The sequence below is a fragment of the Leptodactylus fuscus genome, chromosome 2 (genome assembly GCF_031893055.1).
Source record: "Leptodactylus fuscus isolate aLepFus1 chromosome 2, aLepFus1.hap2, whole genome shotgun sequence".
Lineage (NCBI taxonomy): Eukaryota > Metazoa > Chordata > Amphibia > Anura > Leptodactylidae > Leptodactylus > Leptodactylus fuscus.
Window position 1 is genome coordinate 159,820,400 of NC_134266.1, and position 22,077 is coordinate 159,842,476.

At 38.8% G+C, this 22,077-nt stretch overlaps 1 protein-coding gene across 1 annotated transcript; it reads left to right on the forward strand.

Moving 5' to 3' along the window:
• Positions 1-271: 271 nt before the first annotated feature.
• On the forward strand, positions 272-21,663 carry TRAT1 (T cell receptor associated transmembrane adaptor 1). The gene is made up of 6 exons (XM_075263122.1): positions 272-344; positions 7,990-8,091; positions 8,768-8,804; positions 12,843-12,904; positions 20,070-20,140; positions 21,313-21,663. Exons 1-6 carry the CDS (start codon positions 272-274, stop codon positions 21,661-21,663), a joined length of 696 nt encoding a protein of 231 aa, XP_075119223.1.
• The last annotated feature ends 414 nt before the right edge of the window (positions 21,664-22,077 follow it).

The window sequence follows — 22,077 nt, forward strand, 5'->3', positions numbered from 1 at the left end:
ATGGAATAAATGTGAAAAGCTGTTGAGTCAAGGTGACTCCATATGATCACCAATGATCTAATGTGAAGTTGTGAAACAAATGGATGAGTTTTGTCCGGTGTTTAAACTAGATTTTTGAGCAGGTACCTATTGTTCCCTGGCCACCTTTTTTTTAATTCAGCAGCATTTTGCGTTATAGAGTTCACTTGCTATCTTTCTGTATCTCACATCCTGTTTAAGAACCGCATAAAAGGTGGGATGCACCAAATAAGCATGCATAAAGCACTTTACTATGAAGTACACCTCAATGTATTGTTTCCTTTTACTCAGCAGAAAGCATTCTGCAGCAATGACAACTTTTACAGGTATGTACTTCATGATAAATACACAGACAGGTAACATTTTGCAGGGCCATCTGAGAAATAATTATAAGTGTTATTTTCTTGTTTGAAGTACATGTACTCTATTGGTTTATGCATAAAATGTTATGTAATTATTCATCTACATTATGGAAACTGCCTCTGCTTGCTTGGGAATTGCCATATCGTTCAGATTATCTTTGGCTGCTGCCATAACATTTGTTGCAATTTTTTTAATAGAAGACAAAGCTTGCAAGTGCAAGTGTGGACAGAAATAAAGTAAAATTTCTTGTATTCTTGCTTTTTTTAGATCTACAGAATTTCAGGTATTTCACAAAAAAACTAAATATATTACAACTGCACTATAACGTTTCTGTGTTGCATAGCTATAGAGAATAGAGACAAATCAGTCGCTCTGCCACACTACAGAAAACTTGTAAGTGGATATAAAAGTTGGTGTCTGTCTTTGCCGAGCAGCCCAGATGCTTCTAAATGTAATGTTAAAGATACAATTCCATAAATGTCAAGCTATTATCCCTATGCAGAATTTACCATTTACGTTTTACATAAATTAAGCCAACAACAACTCCAATTCTAATATTTTAATGTTTCATTAAAAATAAAAATAATAGCAGTAGCATTAATTTTTTTCGTAGAGCAGTATCATTTTTATACATATTATGCTTTAATATCACAAAATAAAGTTAACACATAGACAGCATACACTATAATAAGACAATTCTGTCCACACAAAATTGAGTAAAAATGATCTCCTGGGTGGTAGTCTTCTCATAGACGATGATCAGTATGCATAAAATATTGTGAAGCTATATATCAGGAAATCAGGAAATCAGGAAATCTGATCTAGATAAGAAGTGGTCTTCTTAGGAGCATTCACATTAGCGCTGCTATCTGCCCTTTGTGTGTCCATGGAAAAGCCAGGAAAAACTGCTCGGGGACAGGTTGCTGGCGGTCAGTTTTAAAACCCATTCATTTGAGTTGACGTTCATTTGAATTCACATTCATTTGAATTGACAGCTGTCCATATGCAGTTTTGCCTGGCTTTTCCATGGACCTACAAAGGGCAGACAGTGGCGCTAGAGAGGTGGTCTTTTGAAGAGGGTTGTCTTCAATTTTAACTGTAACCCATTATGTGTAACAGAACGCTTGCACAGATAAAATGAATTACAGGCCCACCTCACTGGCAGCAGCTTATCTCCCCTAAGAATAAAAGGATCAGACATGTGTATGTTCAATATTTCCAAACCCTTCTTCCCTCAGTATTTGCTGTTGGAGGACAATAAGGATACCGTCATATACATTAGATAATCACAGGGACTTGGGTTCTGCCGACATTTGTTTATGCACATTTAGTGTGTTACCTGTTGGGCCACGTAAGATATCAATGAAAACATGGACATATTATAAACTAGTCTATATCATAGTACATCTGTTCATTATTTTATGGTAAACTCGTTACATCTCCAATGCTGGAATTTTCATTAAAAATTACAACAAAAATCAAAAAATCATCTGAATATTCATACATATAAACACCAAATGCAAAAAGGAAATGGCATACACTTTCTGGAGCAATATAATAATATAATATATGTCTTATGCTTTGTAAACCAAATTCCGACATGTTGAATTTTTCATGTATAATACTATACATAGAAATTCTAATAATATTCTTGTTATTCTTATAGTATTTATTATATGAATTTAACCCTATCATACTTCATAACAAAAACTCGAAAACTTTATAAAAAGTCTTATCGCCTCGATCTCTTTATGGTATAACTATCAGGCATATTGAATTTCAGCGCGTTATTGTTTTAGTCTCCCCATTCACAACACATGCAAACGCTGGCTGGCCAAGTATACTTTTGTATAGGGGAGTCAAGAGAAATAGTTGCTGGCCAAATGGGCATTTATATAGAAAAGATTCACCCACCAACTTATATACTAGAACCAAATTTTACTGGCCTTGATAGAAGGTTACAGAACAGAGTTTGACATATGAAACATTACAGAAAACCAAAGCAATGACTGCATGAGGCGATGAGTGTGACTCCTGTATGCATAGGTGGCACTCCTACTTGCACTCACAGGCTCGGCTCTCTCATGCTTTATGATTGCTTTCCAGGACTACGCAGAACGGACAGCAACAACACAGGGCTGGACTGAACACGTGCAAAAACTTTCCTTAAGACATTAAGCAGTTATTTAACCCCTTCCCGACATGCGCCGTAATAGTACGGCGCGTGTCGGGTCTGTAACTATGGCGACCGCCCGGGAGCCGGGCGGCCGTCATAGCCGCCGGGTGTCTACTGCTTTAAGCAGTAGACAACCGGCTCTAATGCCTCCGATCGGTCCCGGGACCGATCGGAGGCATTAACCCCTCCGGCGCTGCTGTCAAAGGCGCCGGAGGCGCCATTTTCCCGGCGGCGCATGGGCGCCGCCATTTTGGCAGGGATCGCCGGCTCCTGGAGCATGCTCCAGGGCCGACCCCCCGTTGCCATGACAGCCGGGAGCCTTGTTAAAGGCTCCCAGCCGGTCTGCAAATTCTCTCTTTTGCAGGCTGGTGTATGCAGCCTGCAAAAGAGATGATGATTTTTTGCAATGCATTGCAATGCATTAGCATTGTAATGCATTGCATTAGTGATCAGACCCCCTGGGGTTCAACACCCCTAGGGGGTCTAATAAATGCAAAAAAAAAAATAAATAAAAAAAAAGTAAATAAAATATAAAAAAATATAAAAAGTATTAAAAGTTCAAATCACCCCCCTTTCCCTAGAACAAATATAAAAGTAGTTAAAAACTGTGAAACATATACATGTTAGGTATCCCCGCATCCGAAATCGCCCGCTCTACAAATCTATGAAAATTTTTTTCCTGTTCAGTAAACGCCGTAGCAGGAAAAATAGTCAAAAGTGCCAAACCGCCGTTTTTTGAATCTGTTTTGATTCTGATAAAAATTTGAATAAAAAGTGATCAAAGCAATAACATTTCCCAAAAATGATAGAACTAAAAAGTACACCCGGCCTCGCAAAAAAAGACGCCCTATGCATCCCCATACACCTATGTATAAAAAAGTTACGGCCGTCGGAATATGGCGACTTTTAGAAAAAAAATTTTTTAACACCGTTTTGGAATTTTTTTTAGGGGTCAAAATGTAAATAAAACCATATAAATTTGGTATCCCTGGAACCGTACCGAAACACAGAATATAGGGGACATGTCATTTTGGCTGCACAGTGAACGCCGTAAAACCAAAGCCCGTAAGAAAGTCGCAGAAATGCATTTTTTCTTCAAATCCACCCCATTCTGAATTTTTTTCCTGCTTTCCAGTACATTATATAGAATAATTAATGGTAGCATCATCAAGAAAAATTTGTCCCGCAAAAATTAAGATCTCATATGGCTCTGGGAGCGGAGAATTAAAAAAGTTATGGGGTTTAGAAGGAGGGGAGTCAAAAACGAAAAACGAAAATCAAAAAATGCCATCGGCGGGAAGGGGTTAATACATTAAAAGGAAATATTAATACGTCTTCCATACATTCACACTTTTGCGGACACCGTGTGGACACCACGCGGAAAACACACAGACCCCATTATAGTCTATGGGGTCCATGTGCTTTCATTGCGCACCGCTTTTTAATGCTTTCGGTATTCCATTTGGGGGTCCCCAAGCAGACTCCCTGAATGAAATAGCGAACGCAGATGTGAACCAGGCCTTAGTTTCACTAAATTCTATCATCCTATGGTACGGTGCAATTACAAGCCCATAATAAATAGAATTTAGCATCTAGTATTTCTAGCATGCTTTTCTACTTTCATCTAGTTAGATCACAATTTATAACAAAATGGAACAAAATAGAGTAAGGTTACATTCACACGACATCTGTTTTTCTAACAGAAATCACATGGCAGCATTAATTTTAATGTCACTGAATGGGGACTGTTCACATGACTATTATGATGGACCATCAAAATATAGGTTATGTCTAGAGATGAGCGAATACTTTTCGAAACTCTAGTTTCGAATACCTTGCTCCCATAGGAATGAATGGGAGCATGCGAACTGCAAGGGGTTAAGTGCCGGCTGACGCACGGCCGCTCCCATTCATTCCTGTGGAGCGAGGTATTCGAAACTACAGTTTTGAATACTATTCGCTCATCTCTAGTTATGTTCTATTTTTGGCCATTTTCACTGATCCCTCCATGCACCAAAATGTATGGGCCTCCTTTCAGTAATAGTAAGAGGAACAATCCATTAAATCCAGTGCTGTGATTCATACAGAACATCATATCTACGTTTTCTGAGGGGAATTTATCTTCTGTTTACCCCCTTCCATGCAGTGACATTTTTTGATGTTCATGTTTGACTCCCCACCTTCCACACTTTTCTATTTTTCCATTGACAGAACCATATGAGGGCTTAATGTTTGCGGGACAAATTGTTCTTCCTAATGGTATCATTTATTATTCTGTAAAATGTACTGGGAAGCTGGGAAAAGAATTGGGTGGAATTGGAGAAAAACTGAATTTGTGAGACTTTCTGACGGGCTTCATTTTTAAGATGATCATTCCACAGCCAAAATGACAAGTCATCTGTATTCTATGTTTCGGCACAATGCCAGGGATACCAAATTTGTATAATTTTATTTACATTGTAACCCCTTAACAAAAAAATCAAATAGTTTGCAAAAAATTATTTTTCTAAAAGTCAATATATTCTGACATGCATAAGATGTTTTTTTTTTTCAAGGCCAGGTCTACTTTTTAGTTATACCATTTCAAGGAATGTCTATTGCTATGATCGTTTTCTATTCGGATTTTTGTCAGAGGCAAAACTTTGCAAAAACGGCAATTCGGCACTTTTGATTTTTTTTTTCCACTACACAGTTAATCGTATGGGAAAAATATTTTTATAGGTTTTTGGACACAGAGATACCTAATGTGTATGTGTTTCACAGTGTTGAAGTACTTTCATATGTGTCCTAGGGAAAGGGTGATTATTTGAATTTTAAATTTTTATATTTATTTTTATATTTATTTTTCTACTTATTTTTAAATAGTTTTTATTGCATTTATTAGACTCACTAGTGGGTCTTGAACCCCAGGGGTTCTGATCACTAATTCAATGCATTGCAAACTGTCAGCACTTCTATTACAGGCTGCATGGAAGGTAATGCTAGACAAGCCTAGGAGCATTCAATAAGCTCCCAGCTGTCATAGAGTGAAGCTCACTCCAGGTACCAGCGATCCCCGGGAAAATGGTGTACTCGGTTAGCTTTGACTGAGGCGCCAGGTGCCTTAATGCCCGCCATCAGTGCAGGCACTGATCATGGGCATCAGCGTTGGATCTTTGCTGTACAATACAGCAGAGACCCAATGGCTATGGCAGGAGCTCAGCTCCTGAGCAGCCACCATATTTAAATACCCAATTGTACGGCGGATGTCAGGAAAAGGGTTAAAGCAATAACAAACAATAAACTGAAAAGTGTGAACATAGCCTTACTCATACCATACTTCCATATCATAATATCATCTATGACATAAAGATCCTGGTTTTAAGAGGAAATTTCAAAAGCAAAAAACACAGGAGTGTATGGGAATATAAACTCATGATGACCTTTGTCACACTCCAAGGGGGGGGGGGGGGTGTTTAAATCTGTCACATGGTTTTATGTCCTTTTACAACAACTAGACACCACGTCACTAATCAAAGGAACCATAAACTCAGAGAACCTTTCTGTGAACTGATATTTTTTTAACTTGTCCATTTATTTGCATGTACTACTTTCCATCAATTGTGCATCAAACACTCTATTCCTGTATAAACGTGCTTGCCTTCAGAATTTGTGTTATACCAGCCTGATGAAGAGACCTAGTAGTCTCAAAAGCTTGCAATCTGTAATCATTTTTGTTAGCCATTAAAAAAGGTATAAACTACTGAAGTCTCTCAATCTTTACATTTCATACAGTACTGCAAGTATTGGTTTCATGCATACATCAATACAATTATATATATATATATATATATATATATATGGAGTAAGGGTGTATATATATATATATATATATATACATATATATACATATATATATATATATATATAGTGGTAAAGTGTACGGTAAGGTGGTGGACGGAGTGTATATCTCTCCTGGTTTCCTCAGCCAGGCGAGATAAAGGAAAGCCAGAGCAATCATGTTCGAGCAGAGCATAGTCTGCTGGAACTCTTGTTCCTTATTATGGACTGGCTTTTCTGGACTGGAGGGCAGGTTGGTAGTGGGAGCCTTCCAGTCCACACCCTTACTCCACCACGGGTTTTGCCCTGAGTCCGGGGCAGTCACAGGTGAGGCTTCCTTAGGGCTATTTACTGGGGAAGGAAGCTCAGTTATGGGCCCTGATACACACATGGAGTGTGTGACAAAAAACACTCATGAGACCAACAGGTATAGTGTGGACTTTGACCTGCTATTGTGGTGATTCAACCTGCTCTAGGTCAGAGAGGTAACCTGCTGTTTAGGTAGAGCCGGACAAGGCTTAGGTTTTTGTTTCTTTGCTGGCACAGTGTTTCATGCCGAAAACCCAAATAAAACACTCTGGACTTGTTTATCCGACTACTTGTCTGCATGGTGTCATTGCCGTTCCCAACCATGTGAGCTGAACCCCCTACTATATATACAAACATTGTAGTCACAGTACATATTTTAACAAACCCTTAATGCAAAAAGCGCAATTTAGGACACCATCTGCATCTGCACTGTTTTTTTCTGTTATAAATGCATGTATCATCAGGATTTTAAATTATTGTAGAGAGAGAAAGTGCTAAAAAATGACAGTATAAAGAAATGTAAGATTTCTGGATATTTATTTCAGATCTGTTAAATGGTATCAATTGAGCTGAGCTGTAGAAAAGATAGAATATGTTACTTTAGCGTGGTATTCAATATGAAGAGTAAGGTGGCACTACTGAATATGCACAAGCCATATAATAATGGGGTAAGCTTTCATGCAATTAATAGGTGGTGCTCACAGTAAGTGAAAAGTCCAAATGTAGTCCGAAAAGTGTAGAAAAACTGGGAAGTCACCATAGAAAATCTGTGCTAAAAAATCCAATCTTTATTTTAGGAAGTCATGTTAAAAAACACACGAGAGGAGGTACGCCTCAGACGTGCCTCCTCCCATGTGTATTTTAACATGAATTCCTAAAATAAAGATTGGATTTTTTAGCACAGATTTTTCTATGGTGAGTGCCCAGTTTTTCTACATTTTTCAAGTGATTCTGAGATTTTCTTGTGACATAGCAGGGTACATTTATTAAAACAGTCTTAGGGAACCTGCACATGGAGTTTACGCTCGCTCATTCTGAACGTAAAACTCGTTCAATGGGAGGCTTTTTTACCTATTGCTTTCAATGTGATACGCATGTATCACATTGAAAGCAATAAGTAAAAAAGCCTCCCATTGATTTCAATGGGTAGCGCGCGTATGCCGGCACCTATTCAAATCAATGGGATCTGTTTTTTAAACCGGTCACTCTGAACGAGTGTTACATTCAGAATGAGCGAGCGTAAACTCTGTGCAGGCTCCCTTACTTGTCAATAGTAAGTAAAACAATTTTATTTCTATCTCTAGAACACTGCATGGAGCTGCTGGTGCCACTGGTCATAGTTTCTTTGGCTTTCATATTATCTTTAATGATTAATATTGCACACTGTGTCATAAAGCACCGAAAAGGTAAGTGTATTTTATTTTTAGATTAGACTTTTTTTATGTTGTGTTGCAAATTTCTGATTGCAGTCAGACATATTAATGCAGTGTCAATGAACTGATACATCGTAGCAAATAGTGAAGTCAGACTTCTGCGTTCATTATCTGTCTTCTGACATGATTTCTGCTAATCCATTTATGCCTTTCTTATTCTGCATTGCAGCTCCATTTTCCTGAAAATTAGAATTGTGTTCTTATACAATCTTATCTTAAAAGGGTTTTAGGGGTGTTTCTTCTACTGCTGGGGCTTCACTCCAGATAACTGCCACTAACTGTAGACAAATGTGCAAAGTAGAAGATGTCATTCACGCAATGGGGCAGGAGCTGGTTGGCGGTTAAGGGAGGTAATTTAGAGCAGAGAGTGTAGCCTAAACAGGAGAACAAACGCCCCTAAAACATATTTCAGCTAATTTGCAAAAGAATAAAATCCAGATTTTCATGAAAATGGAGTTGCAATCCATAATAAGAAAGACTTCTTTGTTAAGCGTAGAAACCACCCTACATTAGTTTGATACCAATGTTCCTGCTGATAGACTCCTTTTAACTGAGAATTTGGAAATCACATATTTGGAAATATCATTTCTAAACCAGACAGTCCTTTTAATATAATTTTTAATCAATTATTATTTATTTTTCAATCCAGTAAAAGTGGTGAAATACAGCAGCCAGGGCACGATATGGTATGTATTTATGATTTTGTCAGTGCTTATTTTCATTTTGTCGATTAACAGTCTGGCATTTCATGAAGGCGCAGTCTGTTTTTATATTTTTGTAATATTGTAATATAACTTTGCAAAATCATAATGCATGGCCTCATCCTTATGACTCTTTCAAACAACAGGACTGGGGACTTGGCAATGAAAAAGTACGTTTTTCACAGCGGATTGTATATTCAAGGCCAATCCTTTTTCATGGATCCCTCATAGTCTTAAGGTAATTTTGCGGCCACAAAATTACGGGCGCAAAATTACGTGGCGTATACGCTTGTAATTCCCATTGAAATCAATGGGATCTTTTTGAGCGTGCAAACTCTGACACACCGTATATGTGCCAGATCGCGCTCCACTTTACTACGTGTGAATTCCCTCTCAGCGTATTGAGAAATATGTGAAAACGGCCTGATATATGATAGGTTCTATTTTTACTCAGATTGGTCACAAGGGCAGTTAAAAACCCCCCAAAACATTATGTTCATAAATCCATTAACACCTATTGGGGTGAGTGCAGGCCAGTAATATAATGGCTACCGTATGGCTGGCGAACCCTGTGGTGTAAATAAGCACTTTGAATGTTGCTTTAAAATGGCTTTATTCAGGTCAAGAGATATGGACCATGTGTTGGCTATATTTCCTGGATTCGCTGTGGCTCATGTGAGCTAAACATACATCATTAGAGTAATTACAATGGCTCTAATACAGTGTTAATATCAAAAAAAGTGATTATAGTGTAGATATACTACAATCTCTGACTATTTGACTAAAATGGGTAATTTCACATCCTGCATATTTGTTGCAAACATTCTTTTGACTACTATATTTACAACACCAGTATAGTTACTATACCTTTATAGGCATCAAACTATATAACCCAAATTTTCAGTTGCAGACAATTCTGCTGCAAATCCATTGTGCATCAATATACTCTTCTGCATATACACTAATAGTAAAGGGCGAAAAGCCACTACCCATTCCTTACCCTTCACCTTAAATGGGCTCTATCATTGGGAAAAGTCTTTTTAACTAAGCACATAGTTGCATAGCCTTTAGAAAGGCTATTCCACACATACCTTTTGTATGTAAATCGCCTCAGTAGTTGTTGAATGAGCCCTTTTTTTTTATTCATATGCTAATTAGGCTCCCGCACTCCTCTCTCTCTGCTGTGTGCTGTGTATGAGAGCAGAGAGATGAGCCATCATCATCATCAGCAGCCTGTGCTGCATTCACACAGCAGAGAGAGGAGTGCTTGATGAGACTTCCGGGGTGCACAGTGGAGGCTAATTAGCATATGAATAAACACGGGCTCATTCACTTGTGAGGTCTGGAATACCTTTCTAAATATGTTTTATGATTCAGCCTTGTCTTTACTTTATGCAAACGTCTCATGCTCAGAGCTCAAATATATCTATATACATGAACACTAACACTTCAACTTGCCAGTCTATTTTTACTTACGCTAGGTTCACACTGATCGTTCAATGAAGAAGCAAATGTTTATTCATTGAGTGATTCTCTGCACTATTAGAAAAGTCAATTGTTGGGAACCAATGCTTGTTCATTCACCACAATTGGCCGCTAAATTACCTTGTTTAATAGGAGCCTTAAGGCCAGTGCAGTAATCAGTAAATTGCAATGGCTCCTGTTTCTCCAATCCTCAGAAATCACTGGTAGTGCCAAAGACCACTTATTTCCCCATTTCATTATTGGACTAAGGTCCCATGTAGTAGGACGCAGCAAGAAAGCGCTGTGGGAAAAATCACAGTGGAAACGTATCTCGACTTTACTTTCAGAGCTTTTCACAGAAAGTCTTCTTCCATTACTTACTTTTCTTAATTTCTGCTTCCATTACACCTATAGGGAAACCGCCAGCGTTTACGTAGGTCTAATTGACATGCTGTGATTTCCAAAACCACAACGATTTAAGCTAAACGCCGGCTATTACGTGACGTGGGGACCCAGTAATAAAAGGGTTGTCCAGTTTCTAGTGACACATGAAAAGGTACCCCTATGAAAAATGCTAAAACATAACTTTTAATAGTCCAATTAAAATCTCCAAAAGTCGTTCCCCCCCCCCCCACAAATGAATAAAAGAACATACAAAAGGTGGGGATTGTGTATTCTCACAAGCTCCCGACCCTATGTTTAAGACAAGATGACAGCTGAGGGGAGGGTAAGAGTGTCTCTAGTTATTTCTGTGTTATTGCCTATGAAGTAACACTGGCGGTATACTAACACCAGAACTCATACGAGACCCTCACTCCGTTTCCCCTCTGACACTCTCTGAGATTCTATACATTACTATCGCGGAGGGTCATAGACCAGCTGCGATAGTAATATATATCTATGACAAGCCTCGGAGCCTTCATTAGGCTCCCGGCTGTCATCGGAACAGGTCGGCTCCTACGGCCTCGCCGTGCAGGAGCCGGCCTGCATCACTAAAGGTATGGGGCCGGTGGGGACCGGCCCCGGGGCTAACTGACTGCCGGGACCTGTGGAGGAGGAGACAGTCCCCGGCATCTGCTGTAATAGACTGGCGGATGCCGGGGAGTGTCTTAGCTGCCGGGGCCTGCAGATTGTCACGCTCCTGCCGCTGAAGAAAACCAGCGGTGGCAGTAGCGCGGCCATGCTGCAAACCCACTCCTCCACCCACATTCAGACTATAAGACGCACCCTCATTTTCCTCCGAAATTTGGGGGAAAAAAAGTGCGTCTTATAGTCCGAAAAATACGGTACTTCATATGTTGACTCTATAGTGGGAAATGTAATTGCTGAACTGCTATCTTATTCACCATTCCACCTCATCAAAAAATGAAATGAAAAACCATCAAAATTCAAAAACCCATACAAATAAAATGTACAACTTACCCTGCAAAAAGCATTTTACACAGCTTTGCACACGAAAATATAAAAAAAAGTTACAGGTGTCAGAATATGGCGCCTCAAAGGCATTTTTTTGATTTTTTAAAATTTTGTGATAAAACATAACAAATCAGACTGCCATACTTGACATGCATAATATAGCTAGCTGGTCATTTTAGCTAAAAACCCATAAGAAAATGCCTAATTTTCCTAATATCACCCCATCCTAATTTTTTTTTTTTTTTACAGTAAATGATAAAGGAATATTAAATGGTACCATCATGAAGTACGATTTTTTTCTACAAAAAACATAAACCCTAATACAGTTCTGTGAACAAAAAATTAAAAAAGGCATTGGAAGGTAGGGAGTAGCAAAACTAGAATATGAAAAATGATAGGTGGTTTCAGCAGGAAGGGGTTAACAACTTAATTGCCCCCTGATAGGACAGTTTAGTAGTTAATGTTGATTGTGGCAATGTTTGTATGTTCAATCTTGTCATCAATTGGACAGCCGCATTATCACAGTCCAAAATCGAACATGTGTGGCTTTAAGCTTAAAGGGATTGTCTCATTATGGAAACCTATCTACAGAACACGGGATAAGTGTCAATCACTGGGGGCCTGATCACTGACTGAAAGTACTCTTAAAGCCTTCTTGTGAAAGGAGCTCCATTTACTTTCATGGGGCTGCGGACACGTTACAGTATCAGCAGTCCCGCAGAAATGAATAGAGCTCTGGTCATGCAAGAATACTGTAATAGAGAAGGCCTTAGAGGGCGCTCCATCCTCCGTTTTTCTGATCACTGTGGGACCTGGTGATTGGGCCCGCAACTTTCAGTCACTTATCTCCTGTCCAGTGGATAGAGAATAAGTGTCCATCATAAAACAACCATTTTAAGGACAATTAAAATACATGAGTACTGTAATTTCTTAATGTTATTTCCTATTACTTAATTTTGGGGGTTACTTCTATCTGCTCCATATAGTTTCCACAGCAATGAATTTTCATGTTAGAATTGACAAAACTAAATTATGCCAGATACTTGTTAAAGCTTTTTTCGGTTTATTATGTAACACATCCATTTTCTATGCATTTGTGTAAACATTGAAAAGGTAAATCATATGAAGCTTCTTTTCCAGCAGTTATGATCAGCAGTATACTGAAAATAACCCAATTTATGGCAATCTCAGCCTACCAATTCTTGGTAAGTGGATCTCAGTATTATAATATGTGGTTCTTAATGGATAAATATAATAGAAATTAATAGACTCAAATGCTGGAAACATCTTTTGAAAAACTAGATGCAGGAATGGAAAGCTACTGTACTTCCCTTGGAGCAGAAATTTCAATACATAAGTGTTTCCTAAGATAGTTCTAATGGTGATGGCTGGATGACATTGCCTCGGAAAGTCTAATATTATTACCTATTAGAGGAAATTATAGACCTCGGTTTAGACTCTAGCTGTTAGAACAGCGCACACTAACATGTAATTGTACGGCTTAAAACCATACAGTACTCTGGCCTTTTGGATACATAATAACTAAGGCCTGGGGACCCCTCAAATGGATTACTGAACTCATTGACAAACAGTGAGCAATGAAAGCACATGGACCCCATAGACTATAATGGGGTCTGTGTGTTTTCTGCGTGGTGTCCCCATGAGTCATGCAGAGAGGAAAGTAGTGCTTGAATATTCCATGCGGACACTGCACGGAAAACACACGGACCCCATTATAGTCTATGGGGTCCATGTGCTTTCATTGCGCACCGCTTTTTAATGCGTACGGTATTCTGTTCGGGCGTCCCCATGGGGGGGGTCACAATACTCACTATGTCCCTCACTAAATTCCATGATGGGTTTATTTTCCAAAATGGGGGCTCTACAAATGAGACATAGCACCTAAAAATTAATCTTTCAAAGCCCACTGGCACTCTTTCCCTTTGGGGTGCTGCCTTGTGCCTTAACAGCAGTTTACATCCACATATGGAGTATTTTTGTGCTCAGGAGAAACTGCATAACAAATTGTGGAATGCATTTTCTTCTTTAACGCTTTAAGAATGTGCAAATTTAGGGCTAAATGAATGTACTTTTCAAAGAAAATGCGATGTGTAAATTTTTTTCTCCATATTATTTTAATTCCATTGAAACGGTTAAAGGGTTTACAAGCTTCACAAATTTGGTTTTAAATTATTTGAGTGTTGCAGTTTTGAAAATGGGATGAGGGCATCTAACATATAGACTTGTAAGCCCTCTAACATCCAAAACAAATTCAAAGAATAAAAAATGATACCACCAAGAAGAGATATAGTAGATTAATATTAAGTATTTTGAGGTGGTTTTACTGAAAAGCAGATCATTTCACATTTTGAAAATTGTGAATTTTCCAAATTTCCTCAGAATTTCCTCTTATTTCATAAATAAATGCAATAAATAATAACCAAAGTTTACTACTAACATGAAGTACAATGCATCACGAATAAACATTCTCAAAATCACTTGGATAAGTTAAAGCATTACAGAGTTATTATCATATTAATTGATACATATCAGTTTTCAAAAATGGGGCCTGGTTTTAAGGTTTAATCCACACGTTGCAGAAACTCTGCTTTTTGTTGCTGATTTTGCTGCTGTTTTTTTGAGCCAAAGTCAAGAGTGGCTTGTAAAGGAATGGTAAATATAATGGAAATTCTTATACTTCTCCCTTCTGTTAACCACATGAGGACCGCCGTACGTAAATTTACGGCCTCATGTGCTGGTACCTAAAGACCGGACTATTGCCGAAATACATCCGGCCTTTAGGTACCTTTCTGGCGGGGGGAGGGGTGCGGGGGGGACAGGGGTTAGGTGTTACTAACACCTAACCCCTTCCTCCATAACGTCCAGTCGGAACTGAGTCCGACTGGACGTGTTAACCCTTTCGATCGCGCCGTCAAACATCACGGCGCGATCGAAAGGGATCCGCCGATATTTGAAAGTGATCGGCACCCCCCGCGGCGAGATCGGGGGGTGCCGATGTCAGTAGAAGGTAGTCTGGGGTCTGGCCAGTGACCCCAGACTACCGGAGCCCCCACATACCTGGTGATCCTGCCAGGCGGTGGAGGAAGTGAGCGATGTGTCTCACTTCCTCTGCAGCTTACAGGACACGAGCAGGCTCATGTCCTGCTCGTGTCCTGTCTGCTACTGTGCTGAATCAGCTGATGCTTTCATCAAAGCATCAACTGATTCAAGTGTCCTAAAGGGACACATGAAAAAGTAAAAAAAAAGTTTAAAAAAAAAAAAAGTGTATGAAAAAAGTAATAAAGTTCTAAAGTCCAAAAATCCCTTTTTTCTATACAAAATGAATTATATAAAAAAAGCACTAAAAATTAAAAAAAGCAATGCATATTTGGTATCGCCGCGTCCGTAACAACCTTTACAATAAAACTGAAATAATATTTAATGTACACGGTGAACGTCGGGAAAAAAAACGGAAAAAACTCGCCGGAAGTAATGATTTTTCGCCATCTCACCATACAAAATATGCTATAAAAAGTGATCAAAAAGTCATATGCATCCGACAACAGTACCAATAAAAAGCACAGGTTGTCCCGCAAAAAATAAGCCCTCAACCAACACTGTCAACCGAAAAATAAAAATGTTACGCGTCTTAGAAGATGCGATGCAAAAAACATTGATTTATGTCCCCAAATGTGTTTTTCCTCTGCAGAACTAGTAACACATAAAAAAATAATATAAATGAGGTATCGCCGTAACCGTACCGACCCGCAGAATAAAGGGAACATGTTACTTATACTGTACGCTGCATGGCGCAAAATTAAAAAAGTAAAACTCAATGCCAGGATTGATTTTTTTTTTTTTTTTTTTAAATCCAGCAAAAAAGGGTTAATAAATGTATTCATAAAGATGTAGACACCCAAAAATGGTGTCATTACAAAATGCATCTCATCCCGCAAAGAATAAGCCCTTATATGGCCGCGTCACCAGAAAAATAAAGAAAATATAGCATCTCACAATGTGAAGACAAAAACCCTCAAAAATCGCCAAATTATTAGAATACAACTGGCGGCGTCAGGAAGGGAATATATAAGCTGTGCAAGCGAATATCAGGGGACACCCCAGATTTATTATCCAGATTATCCATAAATGAATACGAAGCGGATTGTGAGAGGTGAAAATGACCATTTTTCCAGGAATACGTCCTTTCAGTGCGTAATATGTTGTGTCCACCTTGTATCAGAGATGAACACTCTAAAAGCTGTTGTGCCTGGGATACCCGCTTAACAGTTTTTGGAGTGTCTCTGCTGACATAAGTCGGGCACAACATGTTGCACGCTGAAATGGCAAATCTGTAAAATTTTCATTTTTAACTTCTCTATCAGTTGCGATTTCATTTCTGGAAACTAAATAAATGCAACACTCAAGGGTTAAAAATTCTCGCTACACCACTTGATAAATCCCATCAGTGGGGTAGTGTCCAAAATAGGGTGACATGTCTGCGGATTCCACTTTATTGGCAATTCAGGGGCTTTGCAAAAGTGGCATGACGTCCAAAAACCAAACTGTGCTCCAAAAACCAAAATAGCGCTCCTTCCCTTCTGTCCCCGGCTGTGCCCAAACAGCCGATTCTACCCACATATTGGTATTAAGTCCGTTATCCGGGGTACACCAGTGTCATACATGTGGGCATACACTGCTATTTGGGTACCCAGCAGGGCGCAGATGTGAAGGAGCAATATGTGCTTTTGGAGTGCAGATTTAGATTCTTCGTTTTTGGACACCATGTCACATTTGCAGAGACCCTAAAATTGCCCCTACAAAATGGGGTCACTTCTTGGTGAATTCCAGTTTACTGGCACCTCCAGGGCTCTGCAAAAACAACATGGCACCCAGAAAGTCCCTCTAAATCTGTACCCCAAAAGCTAAAACGCACAGTGGTCCTTCCCTTCTGAGCCCTGCTGTGTGCCCAAGCAGCAGTTTACACCCACATATATAATTTTTTGACCCCCGGGATGGCCCCTTAATAGTTTTAGGAGTGCAGGTCTCTGACAACACAAAGTGGGTGCAACGTATTGGGCACCGAAATGGCATATTTTTAAAAATTTCAATTTTCATTTTGTACATTAAATTTTTGGGAAGCATTTTAGGCTCAAAATGATAATACCTCTTGATGCATTCCTTGACAGGTGTAGTTTCTAAAATGGGGTCACTTTTGAGGGGTTTCCATTGTATTGATACTTTAGGGGCTCTGCAAATGCGACATGGCCCCTGAAAACTATTCCAGCAACATCTGCCCTCCAAAATCCAAATAGCGCTCTTTCCATTCTGAGCCCCACCATGTACCCATACAGCAGATTATGGCCACATATGGGGTATTGCCGTGTTCAGAAGAAATTGTGTAACAAACTGTGGGGGGCTTTTAATTCTTAAACTATTTGCAAAATTAAAACTATGGCGCTAAATGGACGATTTATTGGGAAAAAAAGTAATTTTTCATTTTCACGTCCCAATGTTAATAAAATCTGTGAAACACCTGTGAGGCCAAAATACTCACTCTACCCCTAGACAAATTCTATGAGGGGTGTAGTTTCCAAAATGGGGTCACTTATAGGGGGTTTCCACTGTATTGGTACTTTAGGGGCTCTGCAAATGCAACATGGGACCTGAAAAATATTCCAGCAATATCTGCCCTCCAAAAGCCAAATAGCCCTCTTTCCATTCTGAGCCCCGCCATGTTCCCATACAGCAGATTATGACCACATATGGGGCATTTCTGTGTTCAGGAGAATTTGTGTAACGAACTTTAGGGAGCTTTTTCTCCTTTATCCTCTTGTGAAAATTAAAAATTTGGGGCTAAATTGACAGTTTGTTGGAAAAAAAGTAATTTTTCATTTTCATGGCCCAATGTTAATAAAATCTGTGAAACAGCTGTAGGGTCAAAATGCTCACTCTACCCTTTAATATGTTCTGTGGGGGGTGTAGTTTCCCAAATGGGGTCACTTTTAGGGGGTTTCCACTGTATTGGTTCTCTAGGGGCTCTGCTAATGCGACATGGCACCTAAAAATAATTCCAGCAAAATCTGCCATCCAAAAGCAAAATAGCGCTCCTTCCATTCTGAGCCCCGCCATGTTCCCATACAGCAGATTATAGCCACATATGGGGTATTGCCGTGTTCAGGAGAAATTGTTTAACAAACTGTGGGGGGCTTTTACTCCTTTAACCCCTTGTGAAAATGAAAACTTTGGAGATAAAGTGACATTTTAGTAATTTTTCATTTACACATCCCAATGTTAGTAAAATCTGTGAAACAACTGTAGGGTCTAAATGCTGACTATACCCCTTGATGAATTCTGTGAGGGGTGTGGATTCTAAAATGGGGTCACTTTTGGGGGGGTTTCCATTGTTTTGGTACTCTAGGGTCTCTGCAAATAAGGCATGGCGCTGAAAATTATTCCAGCAAAATCTGCTGTTCAAACACCCAGTGTCGCTCCTTCCCTTCCATGCACTGCCGTGTGCCCAAAAATCAGTTTACACCCACATGTGGGGTATTTCTGTGCACGGGAGAAATTGCACAATAAACTGTCAGATGCATTTTCTCCTTTAACCCTTTGTGAATGTGTTAATTTTGGGTCTAAATGAATGTATTAGTGAAAAAAAATGAAATGTCTAAATTTCACTGCCATATTATTTTTATTCTTATGAAATGCTTAAAGGGTTAACAAACATCCCAAATGCTGTTTTGAATAATTTGAGGGGTGCAGTTTTGAAAATGGGGTAATTTATGGGGGTTTCTATTATACAGGCCTTTATAATTACTTTCAGAACTGAAGTGGTCCCTAAAAAATTGGTTTGGAGAATTTTCTTGTAAATCTGGAAAATTGCTGTTACACTTGTAAGCCTTGTGACGTCCAAAATAAATTAAAAGACAATCAAAATATGATGCCAATATAAAGCAGGGATATGGGAGATAATATTTATTCATGTATTTGGATGGTATGACTATCTGCCTGAAAAGCAGATAATTTCACATTTTGAAAATTGCAATTTTTTTCAAATTTCCATCAAATTTCCTAGTTTTTTTTATAAACAAATGCAAAAATATTGATTAGTGTTTACCACTAACATGAAGTATAATGTGTTACAAGAAAACAATCTCAAATTCATTTGTGTAAGTTAAAGCGTCTCAAAGTTATTGCCATTTAAAGTGACACATGTCAGTTTTGAAAAAAGAGGCCTGGTCTTTAACATACTTTTGGGCCTGGTCCTTAACCGGTTAAATCCAATTTTGGCTTTGGCTGAAAAAGCTGCAGCAAAATTTGCAACAAAAAAGCAGCTTTTCAGCAATATGGGACACTGGCCTTATGGAGTATATAGGTGGAAAGGTTAAGTTATCTAGCATTCACTCTGACATTCTGACATTCAAATCTCTGTTTCACCTATGGGATAAAGCAACCCCTAAACACATTTCAGACAAAATCCACATGGGTATCCAAATGTAAAACACTCTCTTGTAGGATAAAGGAAGACTGTAAATGTCACCCTTGTCCAGGAATATAACTAAAAGCTCACAGGCCCTGGTGCAAAAGCTCATCTAGGGTCCCCCTGTGCAACCTGTCCTCAGACCTGTCAGTCATGGTACATTAGCATATTTTATGAGCACTTACATTTCCCTTTGATTCTTTACCTGGGCCCAGGCCACCTTGGAAACTTGTTCACAAAATGCCACGACTGGATGCCGTTGCGAACCCGGCCTTACAGTGCCCTTGAAATCTGGTTGTTATGAGCGATAAAGGCAGTTTTACTTTTAGGGTCCGTTTACATTGATTAAATGCACTTGTATTTTGGCAAAATACACGTGTAAAAAAATACACGTGTAAAAATAAGACTCCCATTGACTTCAATTACATTTTACGCGTGTATTTTGATGTTTATTTTGACGTGTATTTTGACATGTTTTTTTTATATGTGTAAAAAAATGTCATTGAAGTCAATGGGAGTCTTATTTTTACACGTGTATTTTTTACACATGTATTTTGCCAAAATACATGCATGTTTACGTTGAACGGGCCCTGAGACAGTTTTATGCATCTGGGTGTTATCTAGGTTACCAAATGCTTTGTATATGAATTAAGCATTGAATGTTCCCAGCAACGTGACCACACATTGACACAAAAAAGTATGTTCACTATTCCACTTATAACCCTTACATCAGCAGATATATGGTGGCAAGTTCCCTTAAAACATTTTCAGTCAACTGGAAGAAGGGAGGCTTTTATAGTAGATGATGTACAGAACAACAAAAGTCTAAAAATATTGTGAAAAAATTAGAAATAATGCTATTTTATTATGCTATTTTTTCTAAAACATAGACCATAATAATGATGAATCCTGTTATGAAGCAATGGCAGCGCCTCATGAAAGAAACCTGGAGGAAAATCAGGTACTATGTCACTGTGTACACGCCATGCTTATGAATAGGAGCATGAACTGTAAGGATAAATTTAATTGATTAAACCAAATAAAGCAATAACAAATATACCAATATACAGGTCATGTATACAACACAATTGTGCGTCTGGACCTTGTACGGTGGCATATGGGTACTTATCATTATAAAACAAGAATCTAATGATGTTATCTGCATGTGCTCTAGAAAGAATGTAAAGATGCAGTTCTGTATTCCCCTTACAATAAAGCCCTGTACAGAACTCCATTATATTATCCCACAGGAGATGATGCCAAAGAGGGACTCTATGCTTGAATAGGTTTTTATTAAAATATTAGTACACACAATATCTGAATATAGACATTTTAAGGTCTAACATCCTCCAAGTTATGCACCACATTATTATGTAAGTTTGATGTAATATACAGTTAGGGACCAGTTAGTTAGTTTATGGATCAATACAGTTAAAGCTAGGTTCACACCTGCGCCTGCTCTCTGTTCGGGAATTCCATCCCATTCTCCACATTTTTCGGGCGGAAACCCGAGGTAACCTGTCAGACCCCATTATAGTGTATGGGGTCCGTAGGTACTGTATCTGCTTTTTAAGTGGAGTAGGTTACCATTTCTTGAGTCACCATTGGACCCAAGGAATGGAAAACCGAACACTAGTCTGAACCTTTTTTTTGGGCAGATAGTGTCATTTGTCCCTCTGTGAACTTTCTAATATACACACATTTGTTTGAAATCAGTGAATTCTAGTCTGAACCTACCGTAAGTTTATTTGCGCACATCTATTTCTAATATAAAAAAAGGGACATTTAGGGTGCAGATGGGGACAAAGGTGCTTAAGTCAAAAGCTGGGGCTGTCCCTCACAAGAGACTTTTGGGAGGTATGCATTAATCTAAGTGTTACCTTGCATGCCCAAGCATTTTAGATCTGTACATAAAATTACACTAGCTAATAACTGGCCCATACAGCTTTATTTATTTGTGCAACTTTACGTCATAAAAATGGCTGGATAACTACCGTATGTAAGCACTTCTACCTTGTGTGTCACCCCCTCTGCCTCATATTGGCAGGAGATATTTTGAGAACTGGCAAGAGGGATTTAGATTGTTTACTTAATAAATTATTTGACATCTATTGTTTTATGTATTTATTTTAGCAGGTGGATCCTGAGGAGCGGATGTGCTATGCTGATCTTGACCTCAATCCAAAGAGACCAGGTAAAAATCGAAAGAAGAAAGCAAAACCAAAGAGTAAACAACGGTTTGAGGAGTCGAGCAGAGCAAATGTTAGTATATCATCTAGAGCCAGTATTTACCTGAACAGTGAACAACTGACAGCAGAAATAAGAGCTGAAGATGAGCTGATCCACGATGACCCAGTGCGAATTTACCATTTGATGAAGAAGACAAGAAATAATCAGGATAATGAAGAGGAAAATCAATCTCACTGGTCAAATAAAGAGATAAATAATGAATTTCCAGAGCTCTATTCAGAATCCTATACCTAAGATATAAGGGTAATGATCAAGTTAACTGATGTGCACAGCCGTACTCATGGAGAAAGAGTGTAATGTGGCCCTGTACTTGGCTGCACCATGTATCCAAAATATATATACAATATACATTAAAGTAAATAAAGTGTAGTGAAGTTACCCAAAGCTGATAACTGCATATTATAGTGGAAGAATATTCCTACAGCTATAGGGCCCCTCTCCTGGCCTTGTTGAACATTGCTGTAGACAATTTTACTCTAGTGGAAATCTGAACTTTAGGTAGGCATTATGCTCAGTTAACCTAAAACTTATGTTGTGCCATGTGAGTTGGATACATAAAATAAGATAATCCTTTAATAGTCCCACCACGAGGAAATTCAGTGTTTTACAGAAGGATGGATAATACAGTAATATAATTCAAGAAAGAAC

Coding starts and splice junctions, on each gene's coding strand:
- TRAT1 (XM_075263122.1), top strand. CDS start 272: ATGAAGTACACCTCAATGTATTGTTTCCTTTTACTCAGCAGAAAGCAT. Junction 8,092..8,767: donor TGTCATAAAGCACCGAAAAG/GTAAGTGTATTT, acceptor TTTTCAATCCAG/TAAAAGTGGTGAAATACAGC. Junction 8,805..12,842: donor AGCAGCCAGGGCACGATATG/GTATGTATTTAT, acceptor CTTTTCCAGCAG/TTATGATCAGCAGTATACTG.